The sequence below is a fragment of the Danio rerio genome, chromosome 23 (assembly GCF_052040795.2).
Source record: "Danio rerio strain M-AB ecotype USA chromosome 23, GRCz13ab, whole genome shotgun sequence".
Classification (NCBI taxonomy): Eukaryota; Metazoa; Chordata; class Actinopteri; order Cypriniformes; family Danionidae; genus Danio; species Danio rerio.
Window position 1 is genome coordinate 40,877,751 of NC_141043.1, and position 12,250 is coordinate 40,890,000.

The 12,250-nt window shown below is 33.2% G+C and overlaps 1 protein-coding gene across 4 annotated transcripts in view; it reads left to right on the forward strand.

The window, feature by feature from the left end:
• plekhg5b (pleckstrin homology domain containing, family G (with RhoGef domain) member 5b) overlaps window positions 1–12,250 on the forward strand; it is a 156,751-nt gene that overhangs the window by 19,117 nt on the left and 125,384 nt on the right. For all 4 annotated transcript variants that reach the window (XR_015523911.1, XM_087307658.1, XM_087307656.1 and 1 more), the window contains exon 3: window positions 11,497–11,573. Coding sequence is in view for 3 of the 4 variants with exons in the window: in XM_087307658.1 (XP_087163784.1) it covers window positions 11,497–11,573 (77 nt within the window). In the remaining variant the exon portion in view is untranslated. The remainder of the gene's footprint in view (window positions 1–11,496; window positions 11,574–12,250) is intronic.

The window sequence follows — 12,250 nt, forward strand, 5'->3', positions numbered from 1 at the left end:
TTTTTTATTGTGGCAATAATTCAGTTGGGCAATTCTGGTTGGACAGAACGAATTGGCTAGTTATAAAGCCCTGGTCAGATCACACGATTTTGCCACGATTTCCTTCGTCGTGGGGAGTCGTAAACAACAAATGGACGTCGTGACACAAGATTTAATTGTTTCTATTTTCGTAATGTGGCATAGTTCACAACAACATATACCATGTCTGCGATGCCTCACGACAACCTTCACAGAAAGTCTAGCATGTTTAATTTTCTGAAGCATAGCGGACTGGTTTTGAAGCACGGCACCTCAGATGTTAGTCTGTATACACACTGTACTGTATATATATATATATATATATATATATATATATATATATATATATATATATGTATATATATATATATATATATATATATATATATATATATATATATATATATATATAAACATATATTATTTATATTATATTGCAGCCTCTTGCAATTAACTAATTGCAGAGTTTCAAATTGGGATTTGATTTCGAATAATCGCACAACCCAAATGGTTACCATCAAGCAACATTCTTCAAAATATTTTTTTTTTCGTTCTATAGAAGAAAGAAACTCATAAAACAAGTAAAGGGTGAGTAAATGATGATAAATATTTCATTTTTGGGTGATCTATCCCTTTAAATATTCATGAACAGTTTGTTATTGGTGTTTTTGACCCCTAAATTAAGGTTTGTAAGCTCAGGATTACAATTAGATAAAGTATTTTTTTTCTTCTTTTTTTTATTAAAAAAGGTCTCAAATTATGCTTTATACCCTTACATCTTTCATTAGTGTTTATGTTTGAGAATAAAAATTATCTATGACCTTTGATAAATAATTTGTACCACCATAAATAAAGCACCACTTCAAATGGAGTTTTGACAGTAGACCAAATACTGTGTAACATCCTCAGAAATATTGATTGTAGTCCTAAGATTTATTTTGGGAACATGCACATCAAAAATTTGCACATTGTATAAATCTATCTATCTATCTATCTATCTATCTATCTATCTATCTATCTATCTATCTATCTATCTATCTATCTATCTATCTATCTGTCTGTCTGTCTGTCTGTCTGTCTGTCTGTCTGTCTGTCTGTCTGTCTGTCTGTCTGTCTGTCTGTCTGTCTGTCTGTCTGTCTGTCTGTCTGTCTGTCCGTCTGTCCGTCTATCTATCAATCCGTCTGTCTGTCTGTCTGTCTGTCTGTCTGTCTGTCTTTATTATTATTGTTTTTGCAATATCTAATTTTTTCCAAATGTAAAGTGAAGGTGAGTCCAAGAAGCCAGTCAGAAAAAAATAGACCCAACATTTTTCTTCCAGAAACAAAGAATAACTTTTTTAGCTATTGTCATGCCATACTGGACAGGTAACCATACATTTCAATTGAGAATCTCCAGAAAATCTCTCAAGCCAAAAGTTGCTATCATTGGGTTAGGGATTAAAACACAATCGTAAACCTTGGGAAAGAACTGAAATATTTCTAACCAAAAACTCTAAATTTAAATGAACCGCCAACTTATCCAGCAATGTTTTACGCAGCAGATGCCCTTCCAGCCACAACCCATCACTGAGAAACGTTCACACACACCCATTCAGACACATACACTACGGACAATTTAGCCTATCCAATTCACCAAAAACACATGCTTTTGGACTTTTGGGGAACCGGAGCACCCTGAGGAAACCCACGTGAATTTGGGGAGAACATGCATACTTTACACAGAAACGCCAACTAACACAACCGAGGCTCGAACCAGCTACCTTCTTGCTGTGAGCTGAACGTGCTACCCACTGCGCCACCATGCTGCCATATATTATATTATATTATATTATATTATATTATATTATATTATATTATATTATTAATTTTATTATTATAATTTTATATTATTCATTTTTCTTCAGCTTAGTCACTTCATTCATCAGGGGTTGCCACAGCAGAATGAACCGCCAACTTATCCAGCATACAGTATGTTTAACGCAGCGGATGCCTTTCTAGCCGCAACCCAAAACCCATCACTGGGAAACACCCATACACTCTCATTCACACACTTACACTATGGCCACTTCATCTATAGCGCATGTTTTTGGACTGTGGGGGAAACCGAAGCACCCAGAGGAAACCCACGTAAACACGGGGAGAACATGCAAACCCAGCCGAGGCTTGAACCAGCAACCTTCTTACTGTAAGGCAATTGTGTTACTCACTACGCCACTATGACGCAATATATTTTATTTTATTATATTATATTATATTATATTATATTATATTATATTATATTATTATTACAACTAACACAACCGAGGCTCGAACCAGCTACCTTCTTGCTGTGAGCTGAACGTGCTACCCACTGCGCCACCATGCCGCCATATATTTTATTTTATTTTATTTTATTTTATTTTATTTTATTTTATTATATTATGTTTACTTTTATTTCTGCCTTTAATTTAATTTTCATTTAGGATTTTACAAAATTTTTTTAATCATAATTATAGTAATAATTTCTGTGATCTCCATGGTTTTCAGTATTATTCACTATAGCATATAATGATTCACTAAAACTGTTTCATTTGTCCGTTGTTCAGCTCGCAGTGCTTCGTTTATTTGTCACAAAACTTACACAACCCAAATTTCTTCTGGATCATTTAAGACACTTATCCAGAGATGGAAAGCTGCTGAGCTTTGATCTCATCCATTCATGAGACCTGTAATTTAAAGCTGATCCATTACTGAGAGCCCCCGCATACAGCATTTCTAAGTGCATACTTGTCTTCTCAAATGCCATAATTAGTCTGGAGGATTGTAATGGTGGGTCATGGTTCACTTTGGTGTTTGAGTTTGTAATGGGGATGGGAAAATGTCAAAAACTTGTAGCGGATTATTATTCAGTGAAGTACTGTAAGATTAGCTCTACTGGTGTCTACCAAATGGTCATATTGCTGTATGTTCATGGGATTTAAGTGTGGGGCCTCTTAAAGGGGTCGTTCACACAGAATTGAAAATTTTGTCATTTATTCAATATTAACTTGTTCCAAACCAGTTTTTTGTTGATGTTGGTAAACTCAAAAGAAGATGTTTTGAAGAATGCTGTAAACTGTTAGTTATTAACATAAATTGTAGGAAAAACACATACTATAGAAGTCAGTGGTTACCGGTAATCATATGGCTTCCCCTTTGGTTGCACTTTCAAATTTTTGGGGGACCAAATGTGACCCTGGAACAAAAAACTAATCCTACAGTATGTTGCAAGGGTATATTTTTGGCAATCAACAAAATTTACATTGTATTGGTTAAACTTGTACATTTTTATTTTATGCAAAAAAATCATTGAAATATTAAGAAAATATTGTATTATGTTTGCCTTTTTTGTAAAATAACAATTTAAATGTATGAAAACACATTTTTTGATTAGCATTTCATTTAGACAACTTTAAAGATGACTTTTCTCAGTATTTTGATATTTTCTGAGCCGTCAGATTCTATTTTCAAATAGTTGTCTCAAATATGCCAGATATAGTCATATTGTAATAACCCATACATCAATGGAAAACAAGCATTTAATTCAGCTTTCAGGTGATGCATAAATTTCAATTTTGTTTTGTGGTCCAGGGTCACAAATAACAACAATCTGGGAACATTCTTTGTTGCATTTTTTTCAGTAACCAATAGCTAACATCCCAGAATATTGCAGAACTGTTTTTTGCATCCACTCAGCAGGAGCCTAAAATAGAGAATCCTGGGAACAAATTCCTAACCTAGAGCAAATGTTTTATTTACTTAATAAATACATTTTGTCACCTTAAAATTATCAGACATTTTTGTCAAAATTGGGTTATCGACGTATTTTTCGACATATTTTCTTATTAAATGACAACTTATTTACATTTTGGGATGTTTTTTTATAAGTTGTTTACATTTTATGACTTTTTGTTTAATTAACAAATGTTACACACACATACTGTTTGCTATGGCATGCAAAAACTTTGAAGCTCAATATCTCAAAATCATTCAGAACGCAGATGGAACCTTCCAAGGTGACTATTTGTTTTGGTATCTTGCCATTATTTGACAGGACAGTGGAATGAGAAAAAGTGAAGTAGGAGAGGGAAGAAGAATATTTCGAAGCTCTAGCCACTGGGGTATCACACAGACAAATTCCTTTCATTTCTAACAAACAGCGAATATTCTGGGAGCCAAAAACTAGCATTCCTAGTGCGTTTTAAATGTTTTACCTCCAATTTAAGACCTGCTCTTTGGATTGATTGCTTTGCAAATAGATTTGAATGTTTTCTGTGATTGTACACAGGTTTAACAGACACAGCAACATCAATTGTTGTTATTTATTCAGCACCGGCCAATTAGAAATAAGTACTTTAGCCAAGGGGTTCCCAAATGTTTCAGCCGGTGACCCCCAAAATAACAATGCCAGTGACTCGCGACTCCCAATATCCTCTGAGGTGGTTATGAATATACAAACCTTGTAAACGCAAAATGGCTCACACACACTAATAGGCCCAAGTCTATTCTTTGTTTAATTTTGAAGAACGCCACTAGGAGGTTATCGCCCACTTTGGGAACCACTGCTTTAGCCTACATATTTGTGAATTTGCAAAAACATACTTGAACTTAAATTTGACTGGAGATTCGAAGTAAAACAAACACTAGGGGGCTGTATGACGCCAACAACTTTGTTCCTTTTTACATTAATGATATTACAAGGCTATACTATTGACAAATAAAGCATAATTTTTGGCAGTTCTTTGCTCAACACTAAATAAGTGCCACAAAACAAGTTGATGTCTATGATTTGTAATCGAATACATTTTGCGCACATATCTATCTCCATATGGACAACATTTCTGGCATGGTCAGTTTGCTTGGTAGCTCACCTTGTAAGATTTTGTGTTTTTGATGCAGATTTCTCGAGTTTAAGTCCAGTGAAGTACACTTCCACAAAAGAAATTTGTGAAGCAATGTAAAATCTAGCAAAAATTACACTATAAGTGTACTTTTCTCTAATGTTTGCATTTGAAATCAATATTTGTTGAGTTTAGTTCAGTCGTTTGCTATATGTAATCTATACAACAAGCCCCGCCTTCTCGTGAATGTGTATGGATGTGTATCTGAAACTAATAACAAAATGTACCCCAAGTAACATATTTCTGATTCACAAAAACATGTAGACAGCGCCCTCTAGTAGATTTGTAATTTGAAACATGCAACAAAATGTACCCAAAACAATGCATTTTGAAAAAATGTAGGCTGATGCACATATTTCCAATGAGCTTGACTTGCATTTAAAAGTAAGATGATGTGTATGTGTTTGAAATTGTTAACTTTGTACCTATAGTACTATCTGTCTTACAGTGACAGCCCTGGCGTTATGTAATCCAGGCTGAGGGTCTAGTAGTGCCAGTCATTTCTCTGGTACAGAACAGAGGGATAAATTCAGCTCAGATCTGAGGGATTCCTTGCATTCCTCATAAAAGTCTGTACAAAAGCGATTCATAAACATGCTCTTAGAAACCTCAGCTCTGCCTTTACATGGTGAAGGTGGAAGAGTAAAGGTTGAGGGTCTCTCTGTGTGGTCTTCTTTCATGATGACTGTGATAATACTGCTGGCTTCTGGGATCGTAAGCTGAACTGTATGGTTTTGTTTTACGGATCATTTATTTGTATGGCAAGCATCAGTATTTTTAAATCTCAACCTTTGGGTTTGAGACTTGTTGTTGCTTAAGTTATAATTTAAACAATTATTAGTTTATTTTTATACTTTATGTAAATTTTATACCATTGTAATATTATCTTCCTCCTTTGTATTCTTCTTCATATTTGTCTTCTTCGTCTTTGTCTTCATCCTCTTCAGGTTCTTTTTTTTCTTTGTAATCTTTGTATTCTTCGTTGTCTTTATAAAATGTATATTCTACTTCATATTCATATTCTTTGTATTCTTCATATCATATTCCACTTCATATTCATATTCTTTGTAGTAATCTTCATCGTATTCTTTATATTCTTCCTCTTTGTTTTGTCTTCATATTGTTCCTGTATTTTTCATATTCTTCTTTGTATTCTTCATATTATTTTCCGTCGTATTCATTTTTATCGATTCATTTTATTAACAATTTTATTAATGCATATACTTATAAATATTTTACATATAGCATATACTAATATAAGATTCTGTTTTACCTGGTTATTAAAATGTAGTTTGTTTGTTGTTAAGTTGGTTGGTTTAGTTTAGTTTTAATCACAAGTATTAGAAACAACAACAATAATAATTAAAATGTTCTATATCTGTACTCTGAAAATTTCCTTGCTCTATTAAACATAATTTGACTAATATTTATAATATTTATCACTAGTGCGAGTCCCACCAGAGAAGATATACAGCCATATTGCACTGCTACGAGTGTGATATCGTTTATACAGCAATTTGATAGCATAATCGTGTGTGTAAAAAAAGAAAATCAAACACGGAGAGTCTAAAAAATGTTTTGTAAGAGGAACTACTTTCTTCCACCATTCATTCACATCTGCAGCTGACTTCAGAACAGCAGAAACCGTTGCTTATTCCCCAACATCACGTTAGAGCTTGTGTTTAAATGACTCTCTATAGTGTAATGGCTAAAGTGATGAGAAAACAGGTGATTTTGCTCACATTTTAAGATTATAAGACTGAACGGCATGAAATGCCATCAGTCTACAGAGATTGAACTAGAACATGAGAGAGAGAGAGAGAGAGAGAGAGAGAGAGAGATCAACTTGGAAAGTCATTTACCTGTTTAATAATCATTTTATCAGCTGTAATTTGAAATTTTGCTGTTTTTGACCTAGCGTTTAGTATGCGGTCTCTATCGCTTTTTTTATGGATGAACATTGTCAATCATTTTTGCTAAAACAAATAAACTGCATAGTTGCAATCTAAGCAACTACATTCTCGAATAAAAAAAGCCTCAAAAGTACAGTATGTTGCCCAACAGGAGCAATATTTGTCAAACTGTCGTGTCCTCTGCTTTTTGCTGTATGTTAGCGGAGTTTAACACAAGGGTGAAGGGTGAAGAGACTGGATGAGTACTGTTTCTACCAGAATATTGCATGGCTATCAGCCAATCAGATTAAAGAACTAGACATAACTGTTGTGTGCATATACAGTGTATATATATATATATATATATATATATATATATATATATATATATATATATATATATATATATATATATATATATATATATATATATATATATATATATATATATATATATATATATATATATATATATATATACACACACACACACACACACACACACACATACACATACATATATATATATATATATATATATATATATATATATATATATATATAAATATATATATATATATATATATATATATATATATAAATATATATATATATATATATAAATATATATATATATATATATATATATATATATATATATATATATACATACATATATATATATATATATATATATATATACATACATATATATATATATATATATATATATATATATATATACATATATATATATATATATATACATATATATATATATATACATGCATACATACATACATACATACATACATACATACATACATACATACATACATGCATGCATACATGCATACATACATACATTTGAAGTCAGAATTATTAGCCCCCCATTGAATATTATTATTCTTTTTTTAATATTTCCCAAATGATGTTCAACAGAGCAAGGACACAGTATGTCTGATAATATTTCTCCAAGAGAAAGTCTTATTTGTTTTATTTTGGCTAGAATAAAAGCAGTTTTTTTAATTTTTAAACTCCATTTTGAGGTCAAAATACTTTGAGATCCCTTTAAGATAAATAATTTTTCAATAGAACAAACCATCATTATACAATATCTTGCCTAATTACACTAACCTGTCTAGTTAGTGTGTATGTATGTATGTGTATATTTGTATAATTTGAAGTAATAATTTGTAGTTATTAAAGTGCCAATTATTATTAATGCTGTTTTGATTAATAGTTATTAAATATGATCAAATCTTTTAACCAATGCTTAATAAAAAACATATTATTATTTATTTGTATTTTTCAAATTACTATTCTATTGCTTTCTAATTATTAAAGTAAATTATGATTTACATTAAAGAAACATTAAGAATATTTGCTTTTTGGCAGCCAAATAGTAGAACGACACTCAAGTTTGCTGTAAAAACTGTCATTGGTTTCTTGAGAATCCAGCTGCTTGTGTGCGTGCGCGTGCGCGTGTTTGTGTGATCAGCAGTGCTGAGGTCAAACATTCCTGTCAGTGTTAAACAGAAGGAATGCTTTATAACCGGATGTATTTAACTAACTGGAATATTAAAAAAAATAACTTTTTTTTTTTTTTTTTAAAGCTATTTCTTTTATTTCATTTTTATATTTGTGTATTGTTTTTTTTTTTTTTTTTTTTTAAAGCTATTTCTTTTATTTCATTTTTATATTTGTGTATTGTTTTTTTTTTTTTTTTTTTTTTTTTTTACATCAATATGCAGACTAGGGCAGCGCAGTGGCTCAGTGGTTAGCACTGTCACCTCACAGCAAGGACGTTGCTGGTTCAAGCCCCGGCCGGGTCAGTTTTCGCTGCTGTGTGAAGTTTGCATATTCTCCTCATGCTGGCGTGGGTTTCCTCTGGGTGCTCCGGTTTGCCCCACAGTTTAAAGACACGCTATGGGTGAATTGGATTAACTAAATTGGCCGTAGTGTATATGCGTGAATGCGAGAGTGTATGGGTGTTTCTCAGTGCTGGGTTGCAGCCGGAAGGGTATACGCTGCGTAAAACATATGCTGGAAAAGTTGGCGGTTCATTCTGCTGTGGTGACGCCTGATAAATAAAGGGACTAAGCTGAAGGAAAATGAATGAATGAATATGTAGACTATAGCGCTGTTCACACAGGCGAGGACGTTACGGAAATTTTCCGGAAAAGAGCATTCACACATCCATTCCAAAATACCGTATATCATTCACCACAAATGAGCTTTAAACGGCTGCGCTTGTATTTGTAAACATTTGACTAAATTACAAACTCTGTGGATGATCAATATTGTGAACAACTTTCGCAGGATCACTTTCGCATGTCGAGATGTTCATAATATGTGCGTGTGCAGGCGCTCACAGGCACACGCAAAGCTTGAAGGCAAACAAACAACGGCTTATCATAAGCATCTCATCGATGATTATTTACACAGTTGGCATTAAGAAGAACATATAAACGTGATCTGACTAACTTAGCTAAATAGCTAAATGTGTCTGGAAAAATATTCAAAGGCTTTTATGCTCACAAACCGCGCGGACGTAAATGCGTCTGACTGTTGTGATTGGCTAAAGCAGACGTCTCACGTCAGCACGTTCTAGACGTGCACGCGCTTATTACGGCAATCTTCCTTCTGCATTCACACAGCGCAGCATTTCGGCAAATTGCCGGTAATGTTACAACTTCTCTTTCCGGAAAATAGCCAGAACGACTTTACCGGTATTTTCAAAAAGGACCTGTTCACACATATAACCTTTCCGGAAAATTGCCGGTAATTTTCCCGAAAGGTCTGTATGTGTGAAAGGGGTTCATGACACTTAGCATAGCACAGCTTCATGACACTCTTGATTCAGTCTAAAAGATCTTATACTGAGTCACGTTGCTGAGGAAAGCTCACATTTTAACTGCTTTAAAGGAAAACTTCCCCAGATGGAAAGATGTTGTGAATTTTCCTGACTGTACTGCATCAAAGGAGAACTGACCTTTTGTTGTTCGGCCGACAAAGAATCACTTGCAAATGTGGATGTCTTCAAATTCCCTTTCATACAAACAAAGATCTCAAAGTCTGTGTGAAGTCAAAATTTACTATGTTTGTTTTTTGATAAATGAGAAGCTAAGCCAAAGGAGAGCTAGCGCATTTTGTTATTCTTTAGGTAAACAATTAATCTGTCCAAATGAATCTACTTAAAAAAACTAAGTCTGACCATTTGCTTCCTTTTGGAGGGTCCTGTCCACTGATGCAGCTGAATTCAGTCACTTATTCACATGTAACCAAGGCTTTATACGGCTTCCCTTGAACACTTTCTAATATAAAAAAATAATAAACAGTAGCTGATGCTGTGTTGATCTGAACTCCTCCACATCCATTAGTTGCAATGAAGGGAGGAACCGCAATATCCGGCATGCTGAAGCACACTGTGTGCATGAACACTCACTTACTTTATCTACGGTGAGACCAAAGGATAGTAATGCATTGCAAACATCAGTCAATGCACAAACCATTATACTTGTTAAACTTAGAACTGAATGCTGTGTTTAAAGCATTAAAACGATCAGAGTGACTCAGCATTACTGTTAAAGACTGCAATTGTCATGAGTCTGAAGTGCTTAGTAACAAAACACTATTGGCTATTTTTTTAAAGGGGAGGGGCTGCTATATTTGCCCTGGCCAGTCTTCATATTTCAGCTGAAATTATTTGACACATTGAACAAAGCTTCGCCTTTTCAAAGCACTTCAGGAGACCTTTAGGAATTAGGAATAGTGTAATTAGGATACAAATGTAATATTTGTGGTTGGTCAGTAGCTTTAGCATTGCATCGGGCCAATGCTATGTTATACTTAAACGTGTTTGTTTGTCTCTTCCGTTTAATTTATTTTTGTTGTTGTTCATCTGTCTGCCTGTCTCTTTATTGCATAATTGCATTAAATATCATCTTAGTTTTTAAGATCTTTTTTTTTTTTTTTACTTTTAATGTATTTTCAATGTATGTATGGATTTAAATTTTCTTTTTTCACTTTTTTGGTATTTATTATTTATTTATTTCATAGTTGTTTTTTCTTCAGTTTGTCTCATTTCATTGTTTCTTTTCTTTGTATTTTCTCATTTTCTTCTGAAATAATTTCTTTTAGCTTTCTTTTAATTGCAATTCTTTTTTGTATGGATGTACTTAGTTTCACTTTATTTTTTTTTTAGTTTTACTTTACTTTTTCCATTCTGTTAGTTTTGTCTTTTCCATAATTTTCATTTAATTAAATATTTTCATTTTTTTTATTATTTAGTTTTTTTCAAATGTTTTTTTTTTTTTTGCTTAATTAAAATACATGAATCGTGATTCATTTGTTTTTATTTTCATCAAATCCCTACCTAGTTTTACATTTAATATGTAATTTAGTTTTTTTTTTCATTTTGGTTTTTAATTGATTAATTTCTTAACATTTTTTTTATACATTTTTATTTATATATATTTTTTTAGGTTAAAATGGGTTTATACTCATTTGTTTAATTTTAATCCAGAATAGTTTAACAAACACTGCTACACTGTCAATAGAAATGATGGTGGAAAAATGTGCATTATTTTCTTTTCCCCGCAAGAATCCACCTTGCCACAAGATGTGTGATGTTTTACACATCTGTGTCTTTTTTTCTGTTGTAGACGAGAAGTCTTCTCAGGATGAAGAGTGTGTGCTCTGTCAGCATCCAGACTGTCCAAAGCGCAGACACGCATCAAAGGTAAGCGTGACACCACAACATTATTAAAATGTCTTCCTCAGCAGTTTTAGACGTAAACAACCAATAAGTTGTAGCTTTAATGTCTGTTTACTGTTTACTGCCTCCCTAGTTGGTGCTATTATGAATGCATGTGGCTGTGTATTGTATTTGTATTTGTGTGTGTATGGGTGTGTGTGTTTGAGTGTGTAATATGTATATATGTGTACATACAATATATGTGTGTGTGTGTGTATATATACATACATATACTCCACACCAGTGGCAATATGCAGCTTGTGTTTGAATGATTCTCTTGCGTAATGTCTAAAGTAATGAGAAAACAGGTGATTTTGCTCATATTTTAAGATTATAAGGCTGAACGGCATGAAATGCCATCAGTCTACAGAGATTTCCCAGTATTTTTCTGTTGTAATCAGAAGATCACTATAATAAACCTACGAAAAAGCCAAGCGACACAAACACTACCAGTTTCTGTGATATAAATACAGCACTACTTTAAGAGTTCACACTTAGTTGATTGATTTTAGAGCCTGTTTGGCTTGCTGTCCTGGGAGAGAGCCCTGAGCTCAAAAAGGTCGTCGAGCCCAGGGCTCCCTCCCGTTTGCAAGACGAGAGGGTAGTTTGAGCTCAGGTAGAGACAGGCAGACAGCCCTGTGTTAACTCTCTCCACCCCTGTG